At 51.2% G+C, this 17,202-nt stretch overlaps 1 protein-coding gene across 1 annotated transcript; it reads right to left on the bottom strand.

Moving 5' to 3' along the window:
- Window positions 1-1,039: 1,039 nt before the first annotated feature.
- LOC147956674 (uncharacterized) lies at window positions 1,040-3,757 on the bottom strand. Its single transcript, XM_087531414.1, has 5 exons — window positions 3,380-3,757; window positions 3,125-3,209; window positions 2,704-2,970; window positions 1,908-2,620; window positions 1,040-1,063 (listed from the first exon to the last, which is right to left on the bottom strand). The coding sequence occupies exons 1-5, from the start codon at window positions 3,755-3,757 to the stop codon at window positions 1,040-1,042; spliced, it is 1,467 nt and encodes a 488-aa protein (XP_087387540.1).
- Between the last annotated feature and the right edge of the window lie 13,445 nt (window positions 3,758-17,202).

The following is a 17,202-nucleotide window of genomic DNA, read 5'->3' as shown; positions in this document are numbered from 1 at the left end:
TCATAATATAACTGTCATCGGAACCTTAAGCGTGCGGACCCTACGGTTCGAGAACAATGTAGACATGACCGAGACACGTCTCCGGTCAATAACCAATAGCGGGACCTGGATGCCCATATTGGCTCCTACATATTCTACGAAGATCTTTATCGGTCAGACCGCATAACAACATACGTTGTTCCCTTTGTCATCGGTATGTTACTTGCCCGAGATTCGATCGTCGGTATCCAATACCTAGTTCAATCTCATTACCGGTAAGTCTCTTTACTCGTTCCGTAATACATCATCTCGCAACTAACTCATTAGCTGCAATGCTTGCAAGGCTTAAGTGATGTGCATTACCGAGAGGGCCCAGAGATACCTCTCCGACGATCGGAGTGACAAATCCTAATCTCGAAATACGTCAACCCAACATGTACCTTTGGAGACACCTGTAGAGCACCTTTATAATCACCTAGTTACGTTGTGACGTTTGGTAGCACACAAAGTGTTCCTCCGGCGAACGGGAGTTGCATAATCTCATAGTCATAGGAACATGTATAAGTCATGAAGAAAGCAATAGCAACATACTAAACGATCGGGTGCTAAGCTAATGGAATGGGTCATGTCAATCAGATCATTCATCTAATGATGTGATCCCGTTAATCAAATAACAACTCTTTGTCCATGGTTAGGAAACATAACCATCTTTTATTAACGAGCTAGTCAAGTAGAGGCATACTAGTGACACTCTGTTTGTCTATGTATTCACACATGTATTATGTTTCTGGTTAATACAATTCTAGCATGAATAATAAACATTTATCATGAAATAATTAAATAAATAATAACTTTATTATTGCCTCTAGGGCATATTTCCTTCAGGGTAACCATGTACACGGAGGCGGAGGCCAAGGAAGCACGAGAAGACGACGTCGACCTGCTGGAAGAAGGTCGGCTGTTAGCCCTCAGCCGGTCCGCCATCTACCAGCAGGGCTTGCGCCGCTACCACAGCCGGAAGAAGCCGAAGGTACGAAAGAGAGACGACTCCGGTAAGGAGTCAGAACGACCATGGAACGCCAACCTCCTTCGAAGATTTTACAGTTGAAATGCAGTATGTATCACGCTAACTTTTGTACTAAGTATGAGACAATAGTCCCCCCGAGGAGAGCTCGGGGACTGCCATCTTTTATCTATGAATGAAGAGTATCATGCTTATGATCATGTCATTACATTCACTTTTTTCGTCCGGCACCGGGTTCGACTAGTCGGCCCGGGGACTGGCCGCCTTGAGTTATATTAGAAGTCCTACCCGCGGCCAGACAAGTAGTGTGCCGGCACCCAAGCCTTCTCTTGCCAAAAGTCACAGTTCGAAGAACCGGCTGTTCGGCTGGCAAGAGTTAAAGGCAGGAAAGGATGCCCACACGAAAAACGGCTAGGGACTAACGGACTAATATAACAAAAGCCGGTTTCTCTCCCACCACCGACCGACTACCAGAGTAGCCGGCCGGCCGGCTTCCATTCACCTCGCTTCAATCTAAGAAAGCTCGAGTATTTGCCTTCCCCCCAAAAAAATATAAATATAGCCAAGTCCTTCCCTAGCCACAGGCTGCAGAACAGCTGCCGGTTGGGAAGGCAGCAGCCAGGGGAAGGCGGCAAAGGAAACAGCCTAAGGATAAAAAGCATACGCGAATGGAAGCCAAACACACACACGATCATATTTATACAAAAGGCCCTCGAAAGGCCAGCATTCAACATAGTTTGAATACACCCCCAGTGGGTGGAACTGCGCAAGTTTAATAAAAAATGTTCAAAGAGTAACAAGCAGGAAAAGCAAGGACGGCAGATTAAGCCAAGGGAGCGACTGGCGAGTCGGGCAGGTCGGTAGAGACGGCAGTGCTAGCTGGAGCAGTGGCCGGCTGGCGAACCTCGGCATGATCACCACCTCCCGAAGAGGGCGCGCTAGCACGCGCCTCGTTGTTGGAGGCACGGTCAGGCTGAGGCTGGCTGGCCGCTTCACCGGCCGGCTCGACGTCTTCGCCCTCTTCTCCTTCTTCGTCTTCACCTTCATCACTGGAGGCGATCTCCTCCGCCGAGTCCTCACCCTCTGCCGGGTTCTGCCCGAACCATTCCTCCGGCTGGGCAACGCCGTCGTCATTTATCTCAGGAGCAAAGGCGCTGATGTCAGTGCACTCGGTGATCGTCGAGGCGCGCTGAGCGATAGCCGGCCGCACCTCCTCCATCTCCTCGTCGGCTTCCAGCCACCAGGTGCGCAGCTGGTCCAGGTTCAGCCTGGGATACCAGGCTCGGACGAACTCCAGCACCCGCCCAGCTCCATGCCGAGCTGCCGATGCTTTCCAGGGCTCGAAGCGGCCAACCGCAACCTCCAGCCAGTCGGCAGTCCGACTCGGGGTGCGGGGAATCGTTTCGCCTGGCCAGAGGGCGGCCAACACCTGCGCCCCGGCGCGCTGGAGGCGGCGGAGCATGCGGTGAGCCGGCTGCAGCCGGGCTTGGACCGCCAAGAGTTGCTCCTCAAGCGTCCGGCTCGCGTCCGGCGCGATTTCAGCCCCCGCCTGCCGGCGCGCCTCGCGGTGGGCCTCGATGGTCTGGGTGGCAAAGATGGAGTAGCCGGGGAAGTAGTCTGCACAAAGAACAAAAAGCAGCACAAGTCAGAACACAAATCAGGGGGCAAGGGGCAAGCAAGGAGTGAGGAAGATGGCTTACCATCGATCAGATCCTCAACCCGACCGTAGCCCTCGCTCAGCGCTTGTTTTTCCTCAGCCCAGCCCGCTGCTTCGGTCTCGAACTCAGCTTTGAGGGCGTCCTCGCTGTCCCGCGCCTTCTTCAGGGCCGCCTTGTGGCTCTCCTCCTGGTCGGCCAACTTCTTGGCCAGGCGGTCACGCTCCAGGACTAAGGCGCTGCACTCGGCTTCCTTGGCGCGAAGGGCGGTCTGGGCCCCGCTGAGCTGCTCCCTCAAGTCAGCATTGGCTCCTGCAAGCATGAGGACAAAGGAAAAATCAATAAGGAAGAAGTCGTCAGGGAAGATCCGACCCGACTGCTCAGTAGTCGGCCAGAATCTCGGGGACTACACCTAGTGGGTGCGCTGACGCGCCCCCATAGGAGATAAACGAGACAAAGCACGCACTCCGGCTGTTGATCAGGTCCTCGGTTTTCTGGCTCAGCTCCCGAGCCTGGGAGTTGAAGGCAGCAGCGCGGAGGTTATGGTATTCCTGGAAGATCAGACATGACGCAAGAATAAGATAGTTGTCAGGATCTAGTAAGTTCCAAGCTGCCTGCTCAGCAGCCGACTCTGAACTCGGGGACTACACCCAATGGGTGCGCTGACGCGCCCCCACGGAAGAAATCAAAAAAGCAAAACAACCAAGGCCAGAAGGCTCACCCGGATGACGGCCCGCATCGTGAGGAACTCTTGGGTATATCGCTGCAGCGAAGCGGCCTGGGCTTGAAGCCGGTTCCGGACCTCCTGGGCCGCCGTATTCAGCTCGGCCGTCCCCCCGCTGGGCGTCCACTCGGACGTGCTGGCGCTGGCCGCCTGCAGGGCCTCCGCCGTCCGGCTGGCGCCTGCTGCGGGCGCGGAGGTAGTTCCCCCTGCGCGCCGGCGAAATGCCGGTTGCACCTCAAGGCCGACTCCTGCCTCCGGCTCGCCCCCGGTTGGCTGCTCTAGCGCCGTGGCTGGTCGGCTGCTTTGGCCCTCTCCAGTCGGCGCCGTCTGCGGCGCTTCCTCCACGAAGACCACGTGGTCCTCCCTCCTCTCCATCACCGGTGGGTCTCGGTCGACCTCCTTCGACGGCGGCACGGGGATGTCAGGGGCCACGACGCGGAGGGGAACGACGAGCTGCGGAGGCTGGTTGCGCGAGGCCTCTGCCTCCCTCTCCGCGGCCGCCGCCTCCGCCCGGGCCTTGGCCGCCGCGTCGGCCTGCTCCTTCGCCGCCTGGGCGGTCCTTCGCTCCGCCGCCTCCCGCTCCTCCCGCGCCTCCCGTGCATTCCGCTCCGTGGCCTCCATGAGGTCGGCGCGGAGATCTACGCGGCGGGAGCCTGAGGACCCTCCAGTCGGCCCGAATACGGAGCCGCCAGGACCTCGCTCGAGGGAAAGCGGTGCCCTGCCCGGCGAGCAAAGTGGGAGACTGTTGGAAATATGCCCTAGAGGCAATAATAAATTAGTTATTATTATATTTCCTTGTTCATGATAATCGTTTATTATCCATGCTAGAATTGTATTGATAGGAAACTCAGATACATGTGTGGATACATAGACAACACCATGTCCCTAGTAAGCCTCTAGTTGACTAGCTCGTTTATCAATAGATGGTTACGGTTTCCTGACAATGGACATTGGATGTCATTGATAACGGGATCACATCATTAGAAGAATGATGTGATGGACAAGACCCAATCCTGAGCCTAGCACAAGATCGTGTAGTTCGTATGCTAAAGCTTTTCTAATGTCAAGTATCATTTCCTTAGACCATGAGATTGTGCAACTCCCGGATGCCGTAGGAATACTTTGGGTGTGCCAAACGTCACAACGTAACTGGGTGGCTATAAAGGTGCACTACGGGTATCTCCGAAAGTGTCTGTTGGGTTGGCACGAATCGAGACTGGGATTTGTCACTCCGTGTGACGGAGAGGTATCTCTGGGCCCACTCGGTAGGACATCATCATAATGTGCACAATGTGACCAAGGAGTTGATCACGGGATGATGTGTTACGGAACGAGTAAAGAGACTTGCCGGTAACGAGATTGAACAAAGTATCGGGATATCGACGATCGAATCTCGGGCAAGTACAATACCGCTAGACAAAGGGAACTGTATACGGGATTGATCGAATCCTCGACATCGTGGTTCATCCGATGAGATCATCGTGGAACATGTGGGATCCAACATGGGTATCCAGATCCCGCTGTTGGTTATTGACCGGAGAACGTCTCGGTCATGTCTGCATGCTTCCCGAACCCGTAGGGTCTACACACTTAAGGTTCGATGACGCTAGGGTTATAAAGGAAGTTTGTATGTGGTTACCGAATGTTGTTCAGAGTCTCGGTTGAGATCCCGGACGTCACGAGGAGTTCCGGAATGGCCCGGAGGTAAAGATTTATATATAGGAAGTCATCATACGGTCACCGGAATAATTCGGGGGGTTGCCGGTATTGTACCGGGACCACCGGAGGGGTTTCGGGGGTCCACCGGGAGGGTCCACCTGCCACGGAGGGCCCTATGGGCTGTATGTGGAGAGGGACCAGCCCCTTAGTGGGCTGGGCGCCTCCCCCCTAAGGCCCATGCGCCTAGGGTTTGGGGGAACCCTAAAGGGGGGGGGGCGCCCCCTTGCCTTGGGGGGCAAGGCAACCCCCCTTGGCCGCCGCCCCCTCCTCGGATGGGATCTGAGGGGCCGGCCCCCCTCTCCCTTGCCCCTATATATATGTGGGGGTGGGAGGGCAGCCGCACCAATGTTCTGGCGCAGCCCTCCCCCTCTCCCAAGTCCTCCTCTCCCGTGGTGCTTGGCGAAGCCCTGCAGGATTGCCACGCTCCTCCACCACCACCACGCCGTCGTGCTGCTGCTGGACGGAGTCTTCCTCAACCTCTCCCTCTCTCCTTGCTGTATCAAGGCATGGGAGATGTCACCGGGCTGTACGTGTGTTGAACGCGGAGGTGCCGTCCGTTCGGCACTAGGATCTCCGGTGATTTGGATCACGACGAGTACGACTCCTTCAATCCCGTTCTCTTGAACGCTTCCGCTTAGCGATCTACAAGGGTATGTAGATGCACTCTCCTTCCCCTCTTTGCTGGTTTCTCCATAGATAGATCTTGGTGATACGTAGGAAAATTTTGAATTTCTGCTATGTTCCCTAACAGTGGCATCATGAGCTAGGTCTATTGCGTAGATTCTATGCATGAGTAGAACACAAAGTAGTTGTGGGCGTTGATTTTGTTCAATATGCTTACCGTTACTAGTCCAATCTTGATTCGGCGGCATTGTGGGATGAAGCGGCCCGGACCAACCTTACACGTACGCTTACGTGAGACCGGTTCCACCGACTGACATGCACTAGTTGCATAAGGTGGCTGGCGGGTGTCTGTCTCTCCCACTTTAGTCGGATCGGATTCGATGAAAAGGGTCCTTATGAAGGGTAAATAGCAATTGGCATATCACGTTGTGGTTTTTGCGTAGGTAAGAAACGTTCTTGCTAGAAGCCCATAGCAGCCACGTAAAACATGCAAACAACAATTAGAGGACGTCTAACTTGTTTTTGCAGGGTATGCTATGTGATGTGATATGGCCAAGAAGAATGTGATGAATGATATGTGATGTATGAGATTGATCATGTTCTTGTAATAGGAATCACGACTTGCATGTCGATGAGTATGACAACCGGCAGGAACCATAGGAGTTGTCTTTATTTATTATATGACCTGCGTGTCATTAAACAACGCCATGTAATTACTTTACTTTATTGCTAACCGTTAGCTGTAGTAGTAGAAGTAATAGTTGGCGAGATAACTTCATGAAGACACGATGATGGAGATCATGATGATGGAGATCATGGTGTCATGCCGGTGACGATGATGATCATGGAGACCCGAAGATGGAGATCAAAAGGAGCAATATGATATTGGCCATATCATGTCACTATTTGATTGCATGTGATGTTTATCATGTTTATACATCTTATTTGCTTAGAACGACGGTAGTAAATAAGATGATCCCTCATTAAAATTTCAAGAAAGTGTTCCCCCTAACTGTGCACCGTTGCGAAAGTTCGTCGTTTCGAAGCACCACGTGATGATCGGGTGTGATAGATTCTTACGTTCGAATACAACGGGTGTTGACGAGCCTAGCATGTGCAGACATGGCCTTGGAACACATGCAAAACACTTAGGTTGAATTGACGAGCCTAGCATGTACAGACATGGCCTCGGAACACAAGAGACCGAAAGGTCGAGCATGAGTCGTATGGTAGATACGATCAACATGAAGATGTTCACCGATGTTGACTAGTCCGTCTCACGTGATGATCGGACACGGCCTAGTAGAATCGGATCATGTAATCACTTAGATGACTAGAGGGATGTCTATCTGAGTGGGAGTTCATAAGATGAACTTAATTATCCTGAACATAGTCGAACGGTCTTCGCAAATTATGTCGTAGCACACGCTTCAGTTCTACTATTTAGATATGTTCCTAGAGAAAATTTAATTGAAAGTTGATAGTAGCAATTATGCGGACTAGGTCCGTAAACTGAGGATTGTCCTCATTGCTTCATAGAAGGCTTATGTCCTTAATGCACCGCTCAGTGTGCTGAACCTCGAACGTCGTCTGTGGATGTTGCGAACATATGACATACACATTTTAATAACTACGTGATAGTTCAGTTAAACGGTTTAGAGTTGAGGCATCGAAGACGTTTTGAAACGTCGCGAAACATATGAGATGTTTCGAGGGCTGAAATTGGGATTTCAGGCTCGTGCCCACGTCAAGAGGTAAAAGACCTCCGACGATTTTCTTAGCCCACAAACTAAGGGAGAAAAGCTCAATTGTTGAGCTTGTGCTCAGATTGTCTGAGTACAACAATCATTTGAATCGAGTGGGAGTTGATCTTCCAGATGAGATAGTGATGTTTCTCCGAAGTCATTACCACCAAGCTGCTAGAGCTTCGTGATGAACTATGATATATCAGGGACATATATGATGATCCTTGAGATATTCGCGATGTTTGACTCCGCGAAAGTAGAAATCAAAAGGGAGCATCAATCGTTGATGGTTAGTAAAACCACTAGTTTCAAGAAGGGCAAGGGCAAGAAAGGGATACTTCATGGAATAACAAATCAGTTGTTGTTCTAGTGAAGAAACCCAAAGTTGAACCCAAACCCAAGACTAAGTGCTTCTGTAATAAGGGGAACAGCCACTGGAGCAGAACTACCCTAGATACTTGGTAGATTAAAAGGCTGGCAAGGTCGATAGAAGTATATTGGATATACATTGTGTTGATGTGTACTTTACTAGTACTCCTAGTAGCACCAGGGTATTAGATACCGGTTCGGTTGCTAAGTGTTAGTAACTCGAAATAAAAGCTACGGAATAAACGGAGACTAGCTAAAGGTGAGCTGACGGCATGTGTTGGAAGTGTTTCCAATGTTGATATGATCAAGCATCGCACGCTCCCTCTACCATCGGGATTGGTGTTAAACCTAAATAATTGTAATTTGGTGTTTGCGTTCAGCATAGACATGATTGGATTATGACTATCGCAATACGGTTATTCATTTAAAGAGAATAATAGTTACTCTGTTTATTTGAATAATACCTTCAATGGTCTTGCACCTAAAATGAATGGTTTATTGAATCTCGATCGTAGTGATACACATGTTCATGCCAAAAGATATAAGATAGTAATGATAGTGCCACCTACTTGTGGCACTGCCACGTAAGTCATATCGGTATAAAACGCATGAAGAAGCTCCATGTTGATGGATCTTTGGGCTCACTCGTTTTTGAAAAGTTTGAGACATGCGAACCATGTCTATTGGTGTATATGCATGAAGAAACTCCATGCAAATGGACCGTTTGGACTCACTTGATTTTGAATCACTTGATACATGCAAATCATACCACATGGGCAAGATGACTGAAAGCCTCGTTTTCAGTAAAATGAAACTAGAAAGCAACTTGTTGGAAGTAATACATTTTGATGTGTGCAGTCCAATGAGTACTGAGGCGTGTAGTGGATATCTTTATGTTCTTACTTCACAGATGATTTGAGTAGATGTTGAGTATATTTACTTGATGAATCACGAGTCTGAATTATTGAAAGGTTCAAGTGACTTCAGGGTGAAGTTGAAAGATCGTCGTGACAAGAGGATAAAAGATCTATGATATGATCATAGAGATGAATATCTGAATTACGAGTTTGGCACAGAATTAAGACATTGTGGAAATTGTTTCACAACTAATACAGCCTGGAACACCATAGTGTGATGGTGTGTCCAAACATCATAACTGCACCCTATTGGATATGATGCATACCATGATGTCTCTTATCGAATTATCACGATAGTTTATGGGTTAGGCATTAGAGACAACCACATTCACTTTAAATAGGGCACCACGTAATTCCGATGAGATGACACCGTATGAACTATGGTTTAGAGAAACCTAAGCTGTCATTTCTTAAAAGTTTGGGGCTGCGACGCTTATGTGAAAAAGTTTCAGGCTGATAAGCTTGAACCCAAAGCGGATAAATGCATCTTCATAGGACACCCAAAGCAGTTGGGTATACCTCCTGTCTCAGATCCGAAAGCAATAAGGGATTGATTTTAGAATCGGGTCCTTTCTCGAGGAAAGGTTTGTCTCGAGAATTGAGTGGGAGGATGGTGGAGACTTGATGAGGTTATTGAACCGTCACTACAACTGGTGTGTAGCAGGGCACAGGAAGTTGTTCCTGTGGCACCTACACCAATTGAAGTAGAAGCTTATGATAGTGATCATGAAACTTCGGATCAAGTCATTACCGTACTTCGTAGGGTGACAAGGATGCGTACTGCTTCAGAGTGGTACAGTAATCCTGTCTTGAAGGTCATATTGCTAGACAACAATGAACCTACGAGCTATGGAGAAGCAATGGTGGGCCCAAATTCTGACAAATGGTTAGAAGCCATGAAACCCGAGATAGGATCCATGTATCAGAACAAAGCATGGACTTTGGTGGACTTGCCCAATGATCGGCAAGCCATTGAGATAAATGGATCTTTAAGAAGAAGACGGACGTAGACGGTAATGTCACCATCTATGAAGCTCGACTTGTGGCGAAGAGTTTTCACAAGTTCAAGGAGTTGACTACGATGAGATCTTCTCATCCGTAGCAATGCTTAAGTCCGTCGGAATCATGTTAGCATTAGCTGCATTTATGTAATCTGGCAGATGGATGTCAAAACGAGTTTCCTTACCAGTTTTCGTAAGGAAAGGTTGTATGCGATACAATCAGAAAGGTTTTGTCGATCCTAAGGATGCTAAAAGGTATGCTAACTCCAGCGATCCTTCTAAGGACTGGAGTAAGCATCTCGGAGTTGGAATGTACGCTTTGATGAGATATCAAAGATTTTGGGTTTATACAAAGTTTATTAGAAACTTGTATTTCCAAAGAAGTGAGTGGGAGCACTATAGAATTTCTGATGAGTATATGTTGTTGACATATTGTGGATCAGAAATGATGTAGAATTTCTGGAAAGCATATAGGGTTATTTGAAAAGTGTTTTTCAATAGAAAACCTGGATTAGGCTACTTGAACATTGAGCATCAAGATCTATGAGGATAGATCAAAAATGCTAAATGGTATTTTCAAATGAGCACATACCTTGACATGATCTTGAAGGTGTTCAAGATGGATCAGTCAAGGAAGGAGTTCTTGCCTGAGTTGTAAGGTATGAAGTTAAGACTTAAAGCTCGACCACGGCAGAAGAAAGAGAAAGGACGAATGTCGTCCCCTATGCTTTTGTCATAGGCTCTATACGGTATGCCATGCTGAGTACCGCACCTGATGTGTGCCTTGCCACATGTCTGGCAAGAGGGTACAAAGGTGATCCAGGAGTGGATCACTAGATAGCGGTCAAAATTATCCTTGGAGTAATAAGGACATGTTTCTCGATTATGGAGGTGATAAAGAGTTCGGCGTAAAGGGTTACATCGATGCAAGCTTTAACACCTATCCGAATGACTCTGAGTAGCAAACCGGATACGTATAGTGGAGCAACCATTTGGAATAGCTCCAAGTGGAGCGTGGAAGCAGCATTTATAATATGACCTAGAGATTTGCAAAGTACATACGGATCTGATTGTTACAGACCCGTTGACTAAAACCTCTCTCACAAGCAAAACATGATCAAACCCCAGAACTCATTGAGTCTTAATCACATGATGATGTGAACTAGTTTAGTGACACTAGTAAACTCTTTGGATGTTGGTCACATGGCGATGTGACCTGTGAGTGTTAATCACATGGCGATGCGAACTAGATTATTGACTCTAGTGCAAGTGGGAGACTTTTGGAAATATGCCCTAGAGGCAATAATAAATTAGTTATTATTATATTTCCTTGTTCATGATAATCGTTTATTATCCATGCTAGAATTGTATTGATAGGAAACTCAGATACATGTGTGGATACATAGACAACACCATGTCCCTAGTAAGCCTCTAGTTGACTAGCTCGTTGATCAATAGATGGTTACGGTTTCCTGACCATGGACATTGGATGTCATTGATAACGGGATCACATCATTAGAAGAATGATGTGATGGACAAGACCCAATCCTGAGCCTAGCACAAGATCGTGTAGTTCGTATGCTAAAGCTTTTCTAATGTCAAGTATCATTTCCTTAGACCATGAGATTGTGCAACTCCCGGATGTCGTAGGAATACTTTGGGTGTGCCAAACGTCACAACGTAACTGGGTGGCTATAAAGGTGCACTACGGGTATCTCCGAAAGTGTCTGTTGGGTTGGCACGAATCGAGACTGGGATTTGTCACTCCGTGTGACGGAGAGGTATCTCTGGGCCCACTCGGTAGGACATCATCATAATGTGCACAATGTGACCAAGGATTTGATCACGGGATGATGTGTTACGGAACGAGTAAAGAGACTTGCCGGTAACGAGATTGAACAAAGTATCGGGATACCGACGATCGAATCTCGGGCAAGTACAATACCGCTAGACAAAGGGAATTGTATACGGGATTGATCGAATCCTCGACATCGTGGTTCATCCGATGAGATCATCGTGGAACATGTGGGAGCCAACATGGGTATCCAGATTCCGCTGTTGGTTATTGACCGGAGAACGTCTCGGTCATGTCTGCATGCTTCCCGAACCCGTAGGGTCTACACACTTAAGGTTCGATGACGCTAGGGTTATAAAGGAAGTTTGTATGTGGTTACCGAATGTTGTTCGGAGTCCCGGATGAGATCCCGGATGTCACGAGGAGTTCCGGAATGGTCCGGAGGTAAAGATTTATATATAGGAAGTCATCATACGGTCACCAGAATAATTCGGGGGGTTGCCGGTATTGTACCGGGACCACCGGAGGGGTTCCGAGGGTCCACCGGGAGGGTCCACCTGCCACGGAGGGCCCTATGGGCTGTATGTGGAGAGGGACCAGCCCCTTAGTGGGCTGGGCGCCTCCCCCCTAAGGCCCATGCGCCTAGGGTTTGGGGGAACCCTAAAGGGGGGGGGCCCTTGCCTTGGGGGGCAAGGCAACCCCCCTTGGCAGCCGCCCCCTCCTCAGATGGGATCTGAGGGGGCCGGCCCCCCTCTCCCTTGCCCCTATATATATGTGGGGGGTGGGAGGGCAGCCGCACCAATGTTCTGGCGCAGCCCTCCCCCTCTCCCAAGTCCTTCTCCTCTCCCATGGTGCTTGGCGAAGCCCTGTAGGATTGCCACGCTCCTCCACCACCACCACCACGCCGTCGTGCTGCTGCTGGACGGAGTCTTTCTCAACCTCTCCCTCTCTCCTTGCTGTATCAAGGCATGGGAGACGTCACCGGGCTGTACGTGTGTTGAACGCGGAGGTGCCGTCTGTTCGGCACTAGGATCTCCGGTGATTTGGATCACGACGAGTATGACTCCTTCAACCCCATTCTCTTGAACGCTTCCGCTTAGCGATCTACAAGGGTATGTAGATGCACTCTCCTTCCCCTCTTTGCTGGTTTCTCCATAGATAGATCTTGGTGATACGTAGGAAAATTTTGAATTTCTGCTATGTTCCCCAACACATGGAACCCTTGGATTTCTTCGGCAGGCTGCCGAAGTAGGTCGACGCGGCCCGGCGTTTCTGCGCGCCGCCACGGGCAGCCGGCGCGGCAGATGGCCCGCACCTTGATGATCAAGCGCCGGCTGACGGTGCGGAACGGCTTCGACCTCGTCATCGTCCGCCCAGTCCTCGAGGCCGGCCCCGAGCCCCGCGCCGCCTGCCTCGTCGCCTTCCCCCACAACGGCATCTTCCATGGCGGCCGCTCCCAGGTCCGGATCGTCGACGTCGTCCACCGTGCGGTCGGGGAGGAGCTGGCGCTCTACCCCTGCGGCCCCGGCCGTCGGCGGAAGAAGAGGGTTCTGCCGTGGGCAAACCAATTGATCAGAAGTCGGCCATCATGAGGCCGGCTACAAAAAGGAAGAAAAGAAGAAAAACTTACAGTAGGCGGAGGGTTGGCGCGAGAATACGGCCCCTTGTCGTATCGCCAATCCTCGGCGAGCTTGCAGTTGGAGATGTAGTTCACCATGTAAGACACCTCGGCATGAGGCATCTCCCTGGTGCTCAGCCGGCACGGGTCGAAGCGGCCGCTCATCTGACAAATCATGTGAGGCCGGCCTTGGAGCGGAAGTACTCGGCGCTCCCTGAAGGCGGCCACCAGGTCGGCTCCGGTCAGGCCCTCCGACTGGATCATCACCCGGAGCCGGGCGACGGCTGCGTTCCCGGCCTGAGACAATGACCTGGCCCTGAAGCTCCACGAGGGTTGCCTCCCAGCCGGCGGGCCGGCTACGTAAGCCGGCAGATTGACGAAGTCGCCTTGCTGGGCGACGTTCTTCACGTAAAAATAGGACTTCTGCCAGAGCTTCACCGACTGGATCAGCGGGATGGATGGGAACGGATTGTTCTCGCCCGTCCGCCTCACGGCGATGAAGGCTCCGCAGGGGGCGGGCACGCCCGCGACAACGGTGCCGAGCTTGCACTGGAAGAATTCTCCCCAGAGCTCGAGAGTGGGGAGAACCCCAAGAAAGCCCTCGCACAGGGTGACGAAAGCCGACAGCAGCATCACCGCGTTGGGTGTGAGATGATGCGGCTGGAGGTGGTAAAACTCAAGAAAAGAGCGAAGGAATCCGCTCGCCGGGAGGCCGAAGCCGCGCAAGCAGTGCGAGCGGAAGATCACCCGCTCGCCCTCCTCCGGTGCCAGCGAAATCTCCCTCGCCGACGCACGATGAACCCGCACGTAGTTCTCGCCCGGCAGATGCCGCGTTCGGCGGAGGAACTCAACATGGTCCTCATGGACGTTGGAGCCGTCCCATGAGCTCGACAGCGCCATGGGGGCGACGCGGCGAGGAACAAGGCGATGCGACGGTGGAGACGCGCATGACCCCACTACGGCGGGACCGAAGGAACCGAGAGGTCCGACGGCGGAGCAGCGCGGCGATGGGTCGCTGCGGCGGCGGAAGGAAGGAGAAGGAAGGTGAGAAAGGGTGGAGCGAGGGAGAGCGTGCGAGCCTCTGCCGCTCCCTCTCCTCCCCCTACTTATAGACTCGCGCAGCGGAACCGAGGAGGCGCGGTGTGGGGGAACGTGGGATCAACTGCGCCCACTCCCCCACGTCCCGTGATTATTGCGCCCCGGTGACGTAATGAAACCACCGCGGGAAGGCGAGCGGTCCATTGTGGGCCGCAGAAGATCCGCGCTTGGGCCGAGGCCTAGAAGTGGCGGGCCCGGGCCTGCGGCGGCGTCCCATCGCGCGCGTGCGTTGGCAGGTTTTCCTTGCCACGTGGCCCGCGGGGTGGCGCGCGGTCAGCTCGCAGGCCGACCCACGTTCCCGCCAACAAGATACGGAGCTTTCCGAAGACGGCGCGCATAAGCAAAGCCGGCTCCTCAGGATAGGAAGCTGACCAAGCTTCTCGTCCCTTTGTCAGCCTCGTAGCTCGATCAGCTTCGGGGACTACTTTCGGAGTAAATGACCACGGGTAGCCTAGCCGGCTCCCCCTGGCCCTTCTAAAAAAATTACGAGCCGATCCGGCCCTCAAGAATCCAAGACGTGGGGCCGCCTTCCCCTTGCCGGTTGTCTCCCAGGCCGACTATCGGAAGGCGGCCCGGCTTTAGCCCTCATGAAGAAAGCCGCGGGAGGGCCGACTCCAAGAAGCCGGCCGCGAGAAGGCCGACTCCAAGAGGCCGGCTCCCACAAAGCGGTCAAGATCGTACCCTCCAAGTCTGCATCCACATAACGGCGATGTGGCGGGGCGTGTGTTGGAAATATGCCCTAGAGGCAATAATAAATTGGTTATTATTATATTTCCTTGTTCATGATAATCGTTTATTATCCATGCTATAATTGTATTGATAGGAAACTCAGATACATGTGTGGGTACATAGACAACACCATGTCCCTAGTGAGCCTCTAGTTGACTAGCTCGTTGATCAATAGATGGTTACGGTTTCCTAACCATGGACATTGGATGTCGTTGATAACGGGATCACATCATTAGGAGAATGATGTGATGGACAAGACCCAATCCTAAGCCTAGCACAAAGATCGTGTAGTTCGTATGCTAAAGCTTTTCTAATGTCAAGTATCATTTCCTTAGACCATGAGATTGTGCAACTCCCGGATACCGTAGGAATGCTTTGGGTGTATCAAACGTCACAACGTAACTGGGTGGCTATAAAGGTGCATTACAGGTATCTCTGAAAGTGTCTGTTGGGTTGGCACGAATCGAGACTGGGATTTGTCACTCCGTGTAAGCGGAGAGGTATCTCTGGGCCCACTCGGTAGGACATCATCATATGCGCAATGTGACCAAGGAGTTGATCACGGGATGATGTGTTACGGAACGAGTAAAGAGACTTGCCGGTAATGAGATTGAACTAGGTATTGGATACCGACGATCGAATCTCGGGCAAGTAACATACCGATAGACAAAGGGATTTGTATACGGGATTGATTAAGTCATCGTGGTTCATCCGATGAGATCATCATGGAACATGTGGGAGCCATCATGGGTATCCAGATCCCGCTGTTGGTTATTGACAGGAGAATGTCTCGGTCATGTCTGCATGTCTCCCGAACCCGTAGGGTCTACACACTTAAGGTTCGGTGACGCTAGGGTTATGAAGATATGTGTATGCAGTAACCCGAATATTGTTCGGAGTCCCGGATGAGATCCCGGACGTCACGAGGAGTTCCGGAATGGTCCGGAGGTAAAGAATTATATATAGGAAGTGCTGTTTCGGCCATCGGGACAAGTTTCGGGGTTATCGGTATTGTACCGGGACCACCGGAGGAGTCCCGGGGGCCCACCGGGTGGGGCCACCTGTCCCGGGGGGCCACATGGGCTGTAAGGGGTGCGCCTTGGCCTATATGGGCCAAGGGCACCAGCCCTACTAGGCCCATGCGCCTAGGGTTTCCACCACGGAGGAGTCCAAGTGGTGGAAGGCACCCCGAGGTGCCTTGGGGGGAAGGGAAACCTCCCCTGGCCGCCGCACCTAGGAGATTGGATCTCCTAGGCTGGCGCACCACCCCCCCTTGGCCCTCCTATATATAGTGGGGGATAGGAGGAACTTCACACACCAGCCCCTGGCGCCTCTCTCTCTCCCCGTTACGTCTCTCTCTCGTAGTATAGGCGAAGCCCTGCTACTGTGACGCCCTGCATCCACCACCACGCCGTCGTGCTGCTGGATCTCCATCAACCTCTCCCTCCTCCTTGCTGGATCAAGGCATGGGAGACGTCTCTGTTCCGTACGTGTGTTGAACGCGGAGGCGTCGTTCGTTCGGCACTAGGATCATCGGTGATCTGAATCACGACGAGTACGACTCCATCAACCCCGTTCACTTGAACGCTTCTGCTTAGCGATCTACAAGGGTATGTAGATGCACTCTCCTTCCCCTCGTTGCTGGTTTCTCCATAGATAGATCTTGGTGATACGTAGGAAAATTTTGAATTTATGCTACGTTCCCCAACAGTGGCATCATGAGCTAGGTCTATTGCGTAGATTCTATGCACGAGTAGAACACAAAGTAGTTGTGGGCGTTGATTTTGTTCAATATGCTTGTCGTTACTAGTCTTATCTTGATTCGGTGGCATCGTGGGATGAAGCGGCCCGGACCAACCTTACACGTACTCTTACGTGAGACCGGTTCCATCGACAAACATGCACTAGTTGCATAAGGTGGCTAGCGGGTGTCTGTCTCTCCTACTTTAGTCGGATCGGATTCGATGAAAAGGGTCCTTATGAAGGGTAAATAGCAATTGGCATATCACGTTGTGGTTTTGCGTAGGTAAGAAACGTTCTTGCTAGAAACCCATAGCAGCCACGTAAAACATGCAAACAACAATTAGAGGACGTCAAACTTGTTTTTGCAGGGTATGCTATGTGATGTGATATGGCCAAAAGGATGTGATGAATGATATATGTGATGTATGAGATTGATCATGTTCTTGTCAACGGAATCACGAC

The sequence above is a fragment of the Triticum urartu genome, chromosome 7A (genome assembly GCF_056163025.1).
Source record: "Triticum urartu cultivar PI428250 chromosome 7A, HENAU_Tu73, whole genome shotgun sequence".
Taxonomy (NCBI): Eukaryota; Viridiplantae; Streptophyta; class Magnoliopsida; order Poales; family Poaceae; genus Triticum; species Triticum urartu.
This window is presented reverse-complemented; position numbering and strand designations above follow the sequence as displayed.

What these genes read in the sequence shown, in the direction of transcription:
- LOC147956674 (XM_087531414.1), bottom strand. Translation starts at nt 3,757, where the DNA reads ATGGAGAGGAGGGAGGACCACGTGGTCTTCGTGGAGGAAGCGCCGCAG. An exon ending in CGATGCGGGCCGTCATCCGG is followed by an intron (nt 3,210 to 3,379) that starts GTGAGCCTTCTG and finishes CTGATCTTCCAG; the next exon opens with GAATACCATAACCTCCGCGC. An exon ending in GAGGTGGTGATCATGCCGAG is followed by an intron (nt 1,064 to 1,907) that starts GTTCGCCAGCCG and finishes TCTTCGAAGGAG; the next exon opens with GTTGGCGTTCCATGGTCGTT.